Source organism: Malus domestica, chromosome 12 (genome assembly GCF_042453785.1).
Source record: "Malus domestica chromosome 12, GDT2T_hap1".
Lineage (NCBI taxonomy): Eukaryota > Viridiplantae > Streptophyta > Magnoliopsida > Rosales > Rosaceae > Malus > Malus domestica.
The window spans coordinates 18798013-18815000 of record NC_091672.1 but is presented as its reverse complement, the minus strand read 5'-3'; the positions used below and the strand labels follow the sequence as shown (position 1 = coordinate 18815000).

Here is a 16988-nt window from a genome sequence, read left to right as displayed (position 1 = left end):
ATGATTCAGATCAGAGAAGCAACGGTTTCAGTGTTGGGGAAAGCAAAAGCTAAAACGCCGCTGAGCTAAGGTGAGCAATGCAGAGGTGCTTTTGGCTTTTGCTTTTTGATGCATTGAATATTTATAATTTTATTTTTCACTTTTCTGTGCTGGTTCCGATTCGTTTTTGAACGGTGGTCGGTTCGGTTTTCTTCTTTATTTTTAGCAAAATTAGGTTTAAAGAAAACCAAGCTTCAATTTCACGCTTGGAAAGTTACAGTTTTGACATCATTGCCTGTGCAACTCTCCTCTCTCTATGTATATTTATGTATGTATGTATGTATGTATGTATGTGTAAGCTTCTCGATGATTCTGAGCTCTCACTCTCACTCTCTGTCGACTGTGTTATTCGAATTTCAGAGAAATGTCGGAGGTGAGAGGATCGAGCTCGTGGAGGGACGAGCTGGCTAGTCTGGTGAGTGACTCGGGGATACGATACGCGGCGGCCGATCCTATCGAAGTCTCTACGGCTTCGTTTGATGCTGGTTTCGCCTCCCGCGAAGAATTGGAGCAATCGGAGAACTTCAAGGATCAGATTAAGGGATTCGCAATCGCTTGGGGCGAGATACTTGTGGATTTGGCAAGAGGATGTAAGGACATTGTGGAGCAGAACATTCTGACCGAGGACTCGTACATTGTCCAAAAGCTTCGGAATCCCTGCGCCAAGGCGTCTGCGAAATTGAGATACTTGAATGAGTTTTTGCCGGAGGATCGCGATCCGGCTCACGCTTGGCCGGTTATACTCTTGGTGTTCATTCTTGCACTTTCAGGTATATTGTTTTGCATTTGTTAAATGTTCAATGTTTGTTGATTATGCACTTGTTGCATTAATTTGATTGTGATAATTGCATAAATATTTGTATTTGTTATTCATAAGACTATTAATTTACTGTTCAAGTTTTTTTTTTTTTTTTTCCTTTTGTGATTAAGGTTTTCGATCTGTTTCGAAATGTTTTGGGAGGAGCTACCTACGGATCTACCTACTTTTTTTGGATGCTTTCGCATTTTTCGTGTTCTATTTTTGTTCCTAATGTTTTTCAGTTAGTGTTCGGGTTTTGTTCTTTTGATGTACCTTATTCAACGGTTGAACAATGTGTTCTTGAGCTCGAGTCTTTCCCCGCTTGATCAATGGATCATGAGTGGTGACATTTGATAATATATGGACTGGTTGTGATTCAGTTAGCAGAAAGTTGATGCTTAAAATTGCATAATTAATTTTTGCATGGAACCTTCCAAATGTAAGCAGACTGTTAAGGGAAATGTGATTTCAAAACAGAGCAGTCTCTTTTCCATTTTTTCAATCCACGATGCTATGTTGGGGTTTCCATTTTCGCCTCTGTGCATTCTCTAAATAGTTTCTAGGTGATGCAACTTTACTCTGTTGCATTTCATTAAATCTTACGAGGAGTTAACGAGAGAAGTGCTCTACGATTCCTGGAGCCATGCTGGAAAGGATTGTAATCCTCTGGATAAGGCTATACTAGTCTTCTGAATGTTGATAGTATTGGTGCAATGAATAAATATAAGAAAAAAAAATTACTTGAATCAGTCCTCGATGGAGTGGTTTTGGTATTCTTATTCGGCCTTTTTGTATGTAGTGGAATTATTATTTCTTTAACTTTCAACTGTCCTAGTAAAGTTTTTCTAGATTAGTCATTGTTTTTCGTTTGAACTAAGAAAGCTTTTTCAGTAGGAGCTCCAAAACTTGATTTTGACCGCAGTATACATTTGTGTTCTTTCATGGTGTAAGAATGATCTGATGTGTCTACATTTCTAAACATGTGCAGCTATAAATGTCAATACCAACCATGACAGCTTGGTCCGATCAGTGAGGAAAGTGCAAATACATCCTCCTAGTGCTAGTCATGTACTACTTCCAGACGGGAGACGATTGGCCTATCATGAACAAGGTCTCCCAGCAAAAGCCACTCGATTTTTACTGATTGCTCCACATTCTTTTCTTTCATCTCGACTTGCAGGTATATAAATCACTGGTACCACTAAATTATTTTAGGTGGTTAGAATCTTGGAAACCATAATCTATGCTCTTGCTGAAGAGTCTATGGAATAAAGATATCGTACACCGGTTTTTTCCTCCTCCAATTTATGATTCTTTTTTCTCAAAAGGTATACCAGGAATAAAGATATCATTGCTTGAAGAGTTTGGTGTCCGTTTGGTCACATATGATCTTCCTGGTTTTGGGGAGAGTGATCCTCATCCCAGCAGGAATCTTAACTCGTCGGCATTGGATATGCTATACTTAGCAAATGCTATTGGTGTTGATGACAAGTTCTGGGTGCTGGGCCACTCAAGTGGAACGATGCATGCTTGGGCTTCTCTCAGATACATTCCTGACAGAGTTGCAGGTATATTACTCGTTTTCTGAAAATTTACGACCATGGTTTAATTTCTATTTGGGTTCTGTGGCTGCTTAGCATAATAATATTTAACACCCAAACTCTGAACCTTATTTATGTGAACCCATATATTCTACCACTTCTCTAAAGATTTATCAGGAATAACTTGCTGTGTTATGAATCTTGAGTGAACTTGCAGGTGCAGCCATGGTGGGCCCAATGATTAATCCCTATGAGCCGGGTATGACTAAAGAGGAGAAGAAAAAGACTTGGGAACCATGGGTTCTACGAAGGAGATTAATGTTTTTTTTAGCTCGTAGATTTCCAAAATTTCTCTCCTCTTTTTATCGCCGAAGCTTCCTATCGGGGAAACACGACAGAGTTGATAAATGGTTGTCTCTCTCACTGGGGAAGAAGGTGAGCTCATTGTCATCTAATCCATGAAATATCCTGCAAGGTTGAAAACCTTTTTCTTCCCCGCAGTCAGTGCCAGCTTTAAACAGATTTCTATGTTTCTCCTTTCTCTTAAAGCAAGGCATGATCATGCATGCCAGTATATTTTTGTGTTTATAATAAGACTTTTTTTTCTGCCTTTGGAAGATTAACAATTTCGTATTTTTAGTCACTTTTTAAAACCTGCAGTCTGGACCGCTTCACACATATTCAGGTGTATTCATTGCACAAGGTGTCAACTTTCATATTCTTGATACGTGCAGGATGAAATTCTGATTGAAGATCCAAAAGTTGAGGAACATTTGCAAAGGGATATAGAGGAGTCGATCCGCCAAGGGAGTATCAAACCCTTCATAGAGGAAGCTGTCCTACAAGTATCACGGTGGGGTTTTAGTCTGGCAGATCTTCGGGCACAGAAACAGTGTCAACGAAGAGGATTTCTTGCTTGGCTCTGGAACAGTGAGGCAGAATGCATGCTGACTGGATTTCTAGGCCAGATACACATATGGCAGGTTGGTTAATGTATTTTATTATTTTTCCCTCGTATTTCTTAATTGCCTATCCAACGTTTGCTGCTCTGGTGTTTCTACTATGAATCTTGCGACATTTTACTTTTGTATGTGGCTGGTTTTGCGGGGGTCAGTTATATCATATGGCTGAAATTCCTAACCGAGGACTTAGAACTACTCGCATTCAAAATGCATGCATTAACGTCGGTGCAACGTGGCTTGAGAATTTTGTTAATGACATTATGCCTAATGAAAAATGTGCAGGGAATGGATGATATGGTAGTCCCGCCATCAGTGACTGATTATATAGCGCGGGTTTTACCTGGATCTTACGTGCATAAGCTGCCAAATGAAGGCCACTTCTCGTACTTGTACTTCTGCGATGAATGCCATAGACAGATCTTCACTACTCTTTTTGGAAGCCCTCAAGGTCCAGTAGTCGAAAAATTGGATATAGATACAACGTCATTGGAAGGTAACTCAGAAGAGATATCAACAAATGCTTGATACTCTGTCAGAGATCAACTGGGGAAGATAGATCAACAAATGTAGATCAACAAATGCTTGATTCTCTTGCGACTTGCTAATCGTTTCTGATAATTGGTTCCTTTTACGTAGAATTCTGATATGTAAATACCATAGAATAACCGCAGGATGCTCCTCTGCTCAGCAGAGCGTGAAGTTGAGTTCGAAAAGTTTTGGAGGATTAGCGCGTTTGATGACGAGATGCTGTGAAGCAATGGTGCCACAGTTTACGTGAAGTTTGCGTCTCCTCTGGTGGTATGGTTTTTTCTCACCGTCCACGACTCACTGTATCACATGTGATTCAACAAATGGAAGTTGTTCTCTCTCTTTTGGATTCATAACTCATACGAATGTTTGTATCTAACTGTTAAACATCGAAGGCCACGAAAGGGTAAACAACGTAATGTTTTGTGAGGACGTGTGTCCTGAATGTCGTTCGGATTTGCATATTCTTGACAGTAATAAAAAGTAGAAGCTTTCAGTTTTCCATTTGAATGCAATGTAGATTGTGAGGTGATTTAAATTCTTTTGCTCACACCCAGATTTAAATTCTTTTGCCGTACAAGTATCACGGTGTTTGGCAGATCTTGGGAAGTTGTTTTCGTTCGTTCTTTTGAATTCTTGACAGTAAATAGAGTTTTCCATGGAGTTGCAAAACAAATGGTACATTTTAAAACAAAAATATTGGACGGTTGTGATTTATCCAAGATTTGTACAAAATTTGGCTCCCTCCATTTATCTGCATTCACACATTCTACTGCCTACTGTCTCGATCATCATTCATCTCTCTCTTCTAAATTCACAGCAACAACAATTTCGAATTCAAATTCACCTTCATCTCCCCTTCGCCACCAATCTTCTTCTCACTGTCACTGCCTCTGCCTCCCAACCTCTTACTTTCCCCAGCCTTACTATCCCCACCACCACCATGTCTTCCAATGACACTGCCGTCACCGTTACGCTGACACTCTCGGCCTATTACTTTGTTGAGGTCCGAATTGGGCTTCCATGGTTCACCGTGAAACTGGCTCTCTCTACGTCAACCCCAACAACCAGGGTGCAGTAGGCCGAATGCAATTCGTAGTCTGTTTGGACGTCCTCTCAAAATATATGAACTTCAACACATGGTTTTGCACCCCTTCCCGGGACGATGCCAGATATTGCATCCCCTGTCGCCAAAACAGCCACATCGGCAGACCTGTGTCGGTACGACCTTGGCTTCAGGCAAGGGATCTTGGGGATTGACACCTTGTCATTGGTGTCGCCTTCATCCACTTCCAGTCCACCGCCGTCCTTGAAGATAAACGACTTTATCTTCGGCCTGGGTAAACAAAACATCGCCAACTTCGGCGCGCACAGTCCGATAGTTGGACAGCGGCAGACCCATTCAGAGCGAAATGGTGGAGATTGTAGGTGAATATCCACCCTCTTTGCTGCAACGCACCCAGCCGATTTGGCTCTGTCCCAGTCTTCGGGATCATTACCATGCACGTTTGAAGCTCATCCCCAAAGGTGAGGAAGGCTTGAGATTCCAGTAGCTGCAACACCGCTCCTCCTTCAAAATGGTAGGAAATGTTCGGGTAAGTGAGGGTGGTGATGGACTCAAGATCCTGGTTGTAATAGCAGACATCGTAAGTCGGGGTCTCGTAATCAAAGTGGGAGAAATAAGCCTCCTTGTACAAGAGGGTGACCGGGGCTGTCCGACTATCAGACTGTGCCCGCCGAAATGGCGATGTTTTGTTTACCAGGCCGAAGATAAAGTGTTTTATCTTCAAGGACGGCGGTGGACTAGAAGTGGATGAAGGCGACACCAATGACAAGGTGTCAATCCCCAAGATCCCTTGGTTGAAGCCAAGGTCGTACCGACACGGATCTGCCGCTGTGGCTGTTTTGGCGACATGGGGACTGCAATATTTGGCATCATCTCCCCAGGAATCGATTTGAAACCATCTGAGGTTTTGAAGTTCATATAATTGGAGGGGACGACCAAACAGACTACACCCACCCTACTGTACCCAGGTTGTCGGGGATGACGTAGAGAAAGCCAGTGTCACGGTGAACCGTGGAAGCCCAATTCGGACCTCCACAAAGTAAAAGGTTGAGAGTGTCGGCGTTACGGTGACGGCAGTGTCATTAGAGGACACGGTGGTGGTGGGGTTAGTAAGGCTGGGAAAGTAAGAGGTTGGGAGGCAGCAGAGGCAGTGACACTGAGAAGACGATTGGTGGCAAAGAGGAATATGAAGGTGAATTCGAAACCGAAATTGTTGTTGTTGTGAATTAAGAAGAGGAAGATGAGTGAGGATCGAGACTGTAGGCAGTCGAATGTGGGAACGCAGAGAAATGGAGGGAACCAAATTTATACAAATCTTGGATAAATCACAACCGTCCAATGTATTTATTTTTAATATTTATTAACCGAGTAAATTTAAATGAAGATGGGCGTGCAGTAAATATTGACACATGGGATGCTGCTGAATGTGTGATTTTCAACTGTAAATAAAGTCAGTTACAGGCATTGAATGAGGACTCTGTTTTTGGTGTCCGAGCTATCATCCACTCTCCAATATTGGTGCAACCAATTTTGTGAGTTTTCTGGTGGCTCTCGTCTCTTTCAAGTTCCAACACTTCTCCATTCTCCCAATCCATTTACCTTCGGTGCGTAGCACAGATTGCAATTCACTGTTGATTTTATTCAATGGCTTAAAATAAATGAACAGTGACCATTGAATTTGATATAATGGCTTGAAAGTCGGTAACAAAAAAAAAAAAAAAAAACAAGCTAAGGGATTTTTATAACATACCTCTTTTTATTTTTGACTTTTAAACTGAATAAATCAACCTAAAATAACATGTTGATTAAACAAAGATATACGATGTGTCTTATTATTTTCCAAATAGTAAATCTCCCACACATCACCTATATCATCCCCCATCTCCAAATCACTGTAAATATTCTCTCACGCCATCTTTAAAGAAAATGCTGTAAAAGTTGTGGCTTTGTCCCATATTACAAAAAAGAAAATGTTGTAAAAGTTGGTGGTTTGAATGCCCACATGGTTTAGTCAAAAGTTAAAATGTAAGGATAACTAAAATGGTGGTATTGTCAGATTTGTTATTGTTGGATGACATGATTTTCAACTTATATGGCTTGATTTTCAACATGCCTTAATGTGCCTTGTAGACTTATGTACGTAAATGACTGTATAAAGAGCATGCAATGTATGATCAAACAACACACCAGATCAAAAGTAAAAGTAATAATACGAATATCCCTTCCTCCCTCTTTACCTGAATCCCTTTTGTGAAACAATTATGAAAATAAACAGTGTAATACATTGCACCCATTCTGCTTCTATCTCTAGCAAATATTTTCTCACTTACTTTTGGCTATTTATAACAGAAACTTGGTTGTTTAGTCTTTAGTGAAGAGAAGGGTTTTTAGTCTTTTTCACAGCTTATTTTTCCATATTAAATAGTTTGTGTAGGAGAGAATTAAATTGACAGAGGTGTACAACAACAAAAATACGTGTCCTATCGAGGAATTCCTGCTGAGTTTTCAGGGGCAAAGCAAACTAGCAAAGATCCCAGACATATGACTTCACTGCTAAAGAAATTTCATGAAATTAAACGTACAAGAGTTCCCATTAGGGTTCCAACTACAGGATTCTCAAGTTATAATTTCACTGCTACAGAATCGCCTCGTTGCTCGTTCACATACGCCGAAAATTATTGATCTGAAACAGAGATGACACTCCTAAAACTCACTATGTGAAACCTTCGCAAGAATGGCTACGCAAAGGACAAGTTAATACAATCAAAACGCAGAGCCGGTGCCCTTGGTTCTTCCAAGCAACATTTCTTTAGCTTCGTTAATTTTGGATGCAAGGTAATGGCTAACCCCTGCATCTGGATGGTTAGCAACCATCACCCTCCGATGTGCTTCCCGGATCTTATCTTTAGGAGTAGTCTCCTTAAGAAAGATAATATATATATATATATATATGTACATCAGATATATAGGAGATAGGCACAAAAACTATAAAACAGCGCCCCACAGCTTGCACTTTGTCTTGGTCTTACATCTTGAGACTTGCTCTAATTGAGCAGGACCAAGTGTCCATGGGTTAAACACTTCAACTCAAGTCAGGCGTAAAGATACTCAAGTTCAAAATTTTGACAAAAGAATGAACTTCTGAGCTCAATATCAAGACTTGGAAAATTCAAAACTAACATAGCTTAAGTTACTGAAAACCGATAATGGGAAACATGTTAGTATTATAGAGAGAACGCTATGAGGGAAGTCAGAAATATGGCGCAAGTTGAGCTTCCCGTCATTTACGCCGATGAAGAAATTTCTTGTGAAAATCAAAGGACCTAGAACAGATAACCAATTTTGTGCTAGGCACTCACAAGCTTCCCAATATTCTATTTGAGCAAAACCTAAAATCTATTGGATGCTACTCAGCTAACCTCAAGGCTCAAGTATATCTCGGGTTAATACCACCACTACAGTTAAAAGATCAGTGTCAGGAAGAACATTTTAACACATATATGTCTAAGGGTAAAAAATAATAACAAACTGTTTGGATTAATATTTAACTCTGGGCTTTGTAGTAATGAAGGCCCAATGACGTCAAAGCAAATGAGGACTTGCCCAAGCCCAGTCGATAGGCCTAAAGCAAATTGGAAGCCATTTCAGCCAAGGCATAGGTCACATGCCTATGATTGAAGTGATGGGTGACAGAAAACAACTCACTACCAGGCCAAAAAGCACTTTCCAATGGCATGAAGAAGTAAATAGATGATGATTCACTGCGCCCTACAAAAAGATATCAGTTAAAGGCAAGGCAAGAAGGGTCGGGCCAAATTGTCTATAAAAGGAGAAAGGGTCACAAGAGACAGGGACACTCAACCAACCAATCAAAAGACATACAAACCCTGCTCTCAAGCCAGTTCGTACCCAGAAAGTTAAATCTTGTCCAGATCCAGTCCTTTTTAGCTATAGTTCCCTTAGGAAAAGCCATCTTTCTCTGCTATCTTCCCTTAGTGTTGTAGTATCGATTCCCTCTAGTAAACTCTACTTACTTTCCATCCCTCATAGCACACAAACCTCTGTAAACACAAAAGAGAAGTGGCTGCAAGAAGTTTAACCTTGCCCGAGTCTCCTTTGGTTATACTTATATGTAATAGATATGTTGTTTAACGTACTTTCCGTTATGTATTCAAGTTATTTTCAACTGTTTTCCACTTAAGAGTTTCATTTGTATTCGAATTTGGTTAAGTCAATAAGCCTGTTTTTATTAAAAGTAAATTGTGATCGTGGGAATGGTTGGAAGGGCCTTGAACTCCCTTCATTTTGGACATACAAGATTATGAACTAAAAGTCTTTGTTTACAAGGCAAGAAAAAGAACTTAATGTAGACTTAACCCATATGTGACAATCCTTTGATAAACCAGAAGTTGGAGTAACTTGGGGCATAAGTAATCAACTTAACACACACCTATTCAACAATCTGTTATATTAAGATAACAGTGGCATGCTCAGATCCTTGTTAGTTTTGATTGTGAGACTCAAGGTCTACACCAAAGGCCCCACAAAGGCACCTTTCAAACTAACTACAAACTTATCTTGCAACACACCAAATAGCAAGAACTTGCCCGACAGGCAAGAACGTGCCACCTCATTGGGGAGTTGTGTGAGGGACCAGACCTAGAAATCCTGCCCGAACATAGTTTTGGAATGCTCGGTGGGACCCTGATAATCTTGTATGCCAAGAAGAAAGAAGGAACGAACTTTCAGGTGGAAAACAGAGTATAGGCAACCTTATTGTCCGACAGAAGCAAACATGACAGATCACCCATAAGAATTTCCTTCACTGCGTAACCCTGCGATTCTAGAGAGCCCGACTTCTTCTGAGAAGTCAGGCGGGAAGGTTACTAATGAAGACTTATAGGCCACGATGGTGCAGGTACTAAGAAGTATGGAGAAGATCTCTTTGGAGACCAGAGGAGAAGTCAGCAGACTATGTTCCTTAACAGGAAATCTGCAGAGAAAGCTGGAGTTAGAGTACTCTACACATATGGCAGGTTGGTGCAGGTATTTTATTATATTTACCTCGTATTTCTTAATTGCTTATCCAACGTTTGCTGCACTGGTGTTTCTGCTATGAATCTTGCGACATTTTACTTTTGTATGCAGCTGGTTTTACCGGGGGTCAGTTATATCATATGCTGAAATTCGTAACCGAGGACTTAGAACTACTCTCATTCATAATGCATGCATTAACGTCGGTGCAACTTCGGTCGAGAATTTTGTTAATGACATTATGCCTAATGAAAAATGTGCAGGGAATGGATGATATGGTAGTCCCGCCATCAGTGACTGATTATATAGCACGGGTTTTACCTGGATCTTACGTGCATAAGCTGCCAAATGAAGGCCACTTCTCGTACTTATACTTCTGCGATGAATGCCATAGACAGATCTTCACGACTCCTTTTGGAAGCCCTCAAGGTCCAGTAGTCGAAAAATTGGATATAGATACAACGTCATTGGAAGGCAACTAAGAAGAGATATCAACAAATGCTTGATACTCTGTCAGAAATCAATTGGGGAAGATAGATCAACAAATGCTTGATTCTCTCACGACTTGCACATCGTTTCTGATAATTGGTTCCTTTTACGTAGAATTCTGGTGTAAATACCATAGAATAACCGCAGGATGCTCCTCTGCTCAGCAGAGCGTGAAGTTGAGTTCGAAAAGTTTTGAAGGATTAGTGCGTTTGATGACGAGATGCTGTGAAGCAATGGTGCTGCGGTTTACATGAAGTTTGTGTCTCCTCCGGCGGTATGGCTTTTTGTCACCGTCCATGACTCAATGTATCACATGTGATTCACAAATGGAAGTTTTCTTTCTTTTGGATTCATACCTCATACTTACGCCTGTATCTAACCCTTAAACATCAAGGGCCACGAAAGGGTAACCAACGTAACGTTTCGCTGCTTTTGTGAGGACGTGTGCCCTGAATGTCGTTCGGATTTGCATGTTCTTGACAGTAATAAAAAGTGGAAGCTTTCTATTTTTCATTTGAATGCAATGGAGATTGTGTGGTGATTTAAATTCTTTGTTTTGTGGAGATCCACTTAAAAGATACACGGTTCACATGCAAATTAACACACACATCTTCACCACCACAGCTGCCTTAACGCCCACGTCTACTCCTCCAAACTCGTCTCCAATAACACTGCTGTTACCATAACACCAACCATGTCAACCTTGTCCCAGAAGCGGACGATTCAACACCCATTTGGAGCGAAAGACAGCTCCGATTGGAGGAGATCGTAAGTGAATCTCCACCCTCTTTGCTGCGATGCACCCAGCCGGCTTGGTTCTGTCCCAGTCTTGGGGATCATTACCAAGCACGTTTGAAGCTCATCCACAAAGTTGTGGAAGGCTTGTGATTCTGGCAGCTGCAACACCGCTCCTCCTTCGAAATGGAATGAAATGTTTGGGTATGCCAGCGTGGTGATGGACTCGAGATCCTGGTTGTAATAACAGAGCTCATAAGTTGGGGGTTTGGTCACGGGGCGGGAGGGGTAAACCGGATACAGTCCGAAGTTACTGGAAAGATATTCCATCACAGCATCCTTCACCCGGATGTAAGCCTCCTTGTACAAGAGGGTGACCGTGGCTCCCACGTCAATGACAAATCCCGGTTCCCCTCGTCTTTGTTTTGAAGGTGTGTAAACGGATGCGTTGTTGACGGCGATTTCAGTGAGGTTAAGGTAGTAGTCGAAGGGGTGGTCGGGGGGTCCTTCAACAATCGGGGTATTGTAGTAGTAAGCAGTAGTTAGTCCGGCTTTGGGGCCAAACTCGAGGGTTGCAGTCGTGTTTTGGTGGTTGGAGTTGGAGGGCGGAAGGCAGTAGGAAAAGCGGCTGATGTTGAGCTGTGAGAGGGTGGAAGAGGGGTGGCCCTTTCCGAGGCCAAGCTGTCCGACTATCGGACTGTGTGCGCCGAAATTGACCGTGTTTTGCTTACCCACGCCGAAGATAAAGTGGTTTATCTCCAAGGATGACGGTGGGCTGGAAGTGGATGGCGGCGACACCAATGAGAAGGTGTCATTCCCCAGGATCCCTTGGCTGAAGCCAAGGACGTACCGACACGGGTCTCCCAATGTGGCTGTTTTGGCGACAGGGGGGACGCAATATTTGGTATCGTCCCCGAGAACGGGTTCGAAACCATCGGCTGGTTCGAAGTTCATAGATTTGGACGGGACATCCAAACAGACTACGCAGTCGGCGGACTGCACCCAGGTTGTTGGGATTGTTGTGGAGAGAGCCAAATTCACGGGGAACCGTGGAAGCCCAATTCGGGCCTCCACAAAGTAATAGGCCGAGAGTGTCGGCATAACGGTGACTGCAAAGTCATTGGAGGACACAGTGGTGGTGTGGATGGCAAGGGTGGGGAAAGTAATGGGTTGGGAGGCTGTGACATTGAGTAGAAGATTGGTGGTGAGAAGGAAGATGAAGGTGATTATGATTGGGAAGAGAATGGAGGTCGTCGTCATATTGATCGAGAATTTGGATTCAAATTTGTTGTTGTTGTGAATTGAGAAGAAGAAGATGATGAGTGATGATCGAGAAGGAGTAGGCAGTAGAATGTGTGATGCACAGAATGGAGGGGGCCAAATTTATACAAATTTTGGATAAATCACAACCGTCCAGTATTTTTTTTCTTTTTAACCGAGTTAAGTTAAATGGAGATGGGCGTGCAGTAAATATCGCCACATGGGATGATGCTCAATGTGTAATTTTCAACAGTAAATGAGCGTAAATAAAGTCAGTTAAAGGCATCACATGGGCAATTTGTTTTTGGTGCCTGAGCTATGATATAGTCTCCAATATGGAGCAGCCATTTTTGTGCCTATTTTTGGTGGTTTCGTCTCTTCTAACACTCCTCGATTCATTCTCGCAATAGATTTTTCTTCGGTGCCTACAAGCACAGATTGCAATCCACTATTGAATTTTGAGAAATGTTAAAAGATATGACTTTTGTGGATTCTCTGTTATTTCATATTTTTAGCACAAGATTTTATAGCATTGACACGAATATTGTCATTAAACTGTGAGATAGTAGAGAACCATAAAATGTTTCACTTTGAGACAATCCTTTTAGCATTTCTCGTTGAATTTTCAAAGGCTTCAAAATAAATGAACTGTGACCATTGAATTGGTCTAATGGCTTAAAAACATCGGCACTCAGTGCATGTAATATAAGTAACGAAGAAAAATATTAATGTAGGAGACTTTTACAAATTCTATTTAGCTCTACCACACTCTTTGTTTATTACGTTTAGATTGAATGAAACAACGGAATCAATATACTGATTAAACAAGGATGTGTGAGAAGCTAAAAGATGTGTGTTTAGTATTTCACAAATCACAAATCTCCAACACATCACCTACTTCAACTGCCATCCTCAGATCCCTGTAAATATTCTCTCTCGTCTCTTTAAAATTGGCTCCAAGGTGTAATCCAAGGGAAATGATTTTCACGCCCAATTTTTCATTCTACCCACCACAAGGGAAATGATTATAAATTGATGAGAGCATGTAAGAGAAAAACAAGGGTATTTTTAGAAATCACTCCCTGTAATCTAATTCATGATTATGAGATGCATCCACCCTAGGAGAGGTTCTCAATTTAAAACAATGTCACGGTCTATAATAAAAAAAATTATCTCAACTATTTAATAAATGTTTGCCATATAATGTCTCGGTTACATGAGTGTATCTCTCCCATCACTTAGTTGAAGATGAGAAAGAATCCCAAAATTACAAAAAGAAATATGGTTGTCTAGCTTTAGTGAAGAGAAGTGTTTTTCGTCTTTTAGACAGCTTATTTTCCATATTAACTAGTTTGTTTAGAAAAAAAAAATTGAATTGGCAAAGGTTTTATACCAAAAAAATGTGTCCTATTGAGGAATTCCTCCTGAGTTTTCAGGAGCAAAGCAAACTAGCAAATATCCCAGAAATATGGCTTCACTGCTACAGAAAATTCGTGAAAATTAGACGTACTAGAGTTCCAATTAGGGTCTCCAACTACAGGATCCTCAAATTGTAATTTCACTGCTACAGAACTCGCCTAGTTCATATACACCGAAAATTGTTGATCGAAACAGAGAAGATTTTAGGCATCATCAGATATCTTGTGCTTATTGTGGTAACAAAAATTTACCGTTTTTAACCTTGACAAATTTGCACATACAAAGCAATCAATATATTTGACTAAAGAGCAAAGATCCAAGCCTCACTTGCCCACAGGTTTTTTTTTTTTTTTTTTTTTTTTGTGGGGAGGGGGGGGGTGTTGTGGTGGTGGGAGGTGGTTGGCCAATGGATCTCTATGTTAGTTTCTCTCTGAAATGAGTGAGTATTTAGGGGGGGGTTGATCAATGGATTTCTATGTTAGTTTTTTTATGATAGGAGTGAGTAATTAGGGCTTGTATGCATAGAAAAAAACTTACCAAAATTTGATGAAGAGGTATTTATAGGCAACAAGCCGGCCATAGTGTTTAGGCTTTGCCCTACACATAGCATCATCCTATTGGTCAAGGTGTGTCACCATTGGATGAATGAGAGAAGAATATTTCCAATATATTAATTAGGTGATTTTCTTTTAACAAACGATATTATTTACACTAATTAGACGGAGTTGTGGGCTTAGCTTCACAATGAGTTATCAATAATGTAGCTTAAATCCGTCAGAAAATCGAACCTAAGACCTCTTATTTACAAGTAGAGAGGAATATCACTAAATCATAATATTAAGTGGCTTAATTATCTTGGGATAATAGTGAAAGGATCCCTAAATGATTGGAACATGAATTACTTATGAATGCAAATCTACTGCACCCAAAACAAGTTGTGGCCTCTTGACACCTGTCCATCCCACTTAAACACCTTAACATCGTGATCTACTAGTAATCATCCTCCTTATGCTCTCCTCGACTACCCTCGGCTTCCAAAATTCAACTCCCACCTTTCATTCTCCAAAGTAGGGGTGGACACTTAGAACCGAAAACCGAAACCGAAACACGAATCAAATCGAACCGCACTGAACGGTTTGGTTTTGTGGTTTTGAAACGGTTTTGGTTTTGAAACCGAACCGCAACATAGAAAACGGTTTGGTTTTGGTTTTGGCTTTTGAAAACCGCACCGCAAATATTAATAAACATTTAATTAAATGTCTATATTAGATTTCATGTTTTAATTGGTTGTTTGTTAGAATCCATACACTTAGTATGAGACTCAACCACACTAGAATATCATCATTCATCAGTTTCTTTTGTTCATTAACTTGAAGGACCTTTGTTATTTTATACCATCACACACACACACACACACATATATGTACAAGGGTGGACTAATCTTGTTATCAAGAGTCGAACAATGATCTAATGAAGTCCACTCATTTGAAGCATGATATCACATATTCTAGCATCAAAGTTTTGCTCATGTTTAATGAATTCAAATTTATTCAACTTGTTTTATGATAAACATTGTAAGGGACACCCTTTTATTGCACAAACATGTTTTAACATCACAACTGCATACAACATGCTAATTGTTTACATAACAAATGTCTTTTTCCTATTGCTATTGAAAAATGCTTATTAATATGTTAAATTGCAAATTGTACATTTTTGCTTAAAAACCAAACCGAAACCGTTTGAAACAGCACCGAACCAAATCAAACGGTTTGGTTTCATTTCGGTTTTGGCTTCAAAACCGCACCGAACCGAACCGTAAAACAAATCGATTTCGGTTTCGGTTTCACTCAAAACCGCACCGAACCAAACCGTGTCCACCCCTACTCCAAAGCCAACAACCCAGAACAAGAACACCCAGATCTTTGTCACTATACTCCAACCTCTCTGTTCTCCAGTTTTCTGGTAATTCCCAATTCCTTTGCTTACCCAATTTTCCCCCCATGAATTTCTTCAAATCCATATTCTTCAACAACCCATATCCTCCCTACCCAGAATTAGAAACCAAATCTCATAACAACCAAGAACAAGAACACCCATATTCGTAGTCCCAACGACTCAACTCGGGCGGTGATCAAGACCTACTGCCGCGACCTGCATGAATTCAGGTCGGACCTGAAGAAAGAGATCAAGGTGGCTCAGATCATCACTGAAGACACAGATACGATCTCGCCGCCGCCGAATCAGATTCCTCCGAATTTTTAGTTGCTGAATTGAAGATGTATAGAAGATTGTTAATTTTAGTTGCCGAAAATGCTTGCATTGTGCTGGAGAAAGGTGAAGAAATCGAGGAGGCTTTTTGAAGAGAACGGAGATAACAATGACTTAACGTTGTTAAGGAATTTAATGAGAGCAATCTTGTCCTTGTTAAGTAAAAATTCACATGTCGTCATCTGAATTTTTGAGATTATTTTTTGCTCTACAAATACCCCACACCGTTGAAATGCAAGTAAAAAATGGCAGTAGGTGTATAATTCCCTTTCAATTCAACATAGAAATTAAAGCTTCCAACCTCTAACCCCTAAATTCAAAATGAATTAGAAATCAAACAAACAGTATGAACTAAGGAGGAGGTACAATTCCAGGAATTCTTTACCTTGTGCAGTGAGGAGTGAGGACTGAGAAGTTTCGAGGTTGAGACTAGACCTGTAAACGGGTTGGGTTTATTGGGTTCGGGTCGGGTTCAACCCGACCCGTTAAGTTAACGGGTTATCCAAACCAAACCCGTTAACATCCGTTAACAATTATTATCTTTTTTTTTTTGCATAAAGTTTATTTTTTGTTATTAAGACTTTACTAAAATTACTAAAATATTTTCAACTAACGGGTGTTAACGGGTCTTAACAGGTCTAACGGGTTGATCAAAAGTGACCCGTTATTTAACAGGTTCATCCGTTAGCGACCCGACCCGTTAAGCATCCATCCAAATATAAATATTAACGGGTCGGGTCGAGTCGGATCGGGTTAACGGGTTGGGTCCAAAATGCCAGGTGCAGGACCCCACACATCTGTGTGGATTACTTTGAAGGGTAAAACAAACTTGGAAGCAACAACAG

The 16988-nt window shown here is 40.6% G+C and overlaps 2 protein-coding genes across 3 annotated transcripts in view; one reads left to right on the top strand and one right to left on the bottom strand.

The window, feature by feature from the left end:
• LOC114820243 (uncharacterized) overlaps positions 1 to 10500 on the top strand; it is a 10766-nt gene extending 266 nt beyond the window's left edge. Inside the window, exons 1-7 of one of the 2 annotated variants that reach the window (XM_070810173.1) lie at positions 1 to 70; positions 400 to 809; positions 1827 to 2018; positions 2167 to 2406; positions 2597 to 2814; positions 3114 to 3362; positions 10233 to 10500. The exon at positions 1 to 70 is cut by the window's left edge and continues 266 nt beyond it. In XM_070810173.1, the coding sequence (XP_070666274.1) occupies positions 404 to 809; positions 1827 to 2018; positions 2167 to 2406; positions 2597 to 2814; positions 3114 to 3362; positions 10233 to 10451 (1524 nt within the window). In that variant the 5' untranslated portion in view covers positions 1 to 70; positions 400 to 403 and the 3' untranslated portion in view covers positions 10452 to 10500. Of the gene's footprint in view, positions 71 to 399; positions 810 to 1826; positions 2019 to 2166; positions 2407 to 2596; positions 2815 to 3113; positions 3363 to 3623; positions 4374 to 10232 lie in introns of those variants that run through there. The other variant, XM_070810172.1, reaches the window with a different exon arrangement.
• Positions 10501 to 11181: 681 nt separating this feature from the next.
• On the bottom strand, positions 11182 to 12453 carry LOC139189854 (aspartic proteinase CDR1-like). The gene has a single exon (XM_070809098.1). It carries the CDS (start codon positions 12451 to 12453, stop codon positions 11182 to 11184), a length of 1272 nt encoding a protein of 423 aa, XP_070665199.1.
• Positions 12454 to 16988: the final 4535 nt, after the last annotated feature.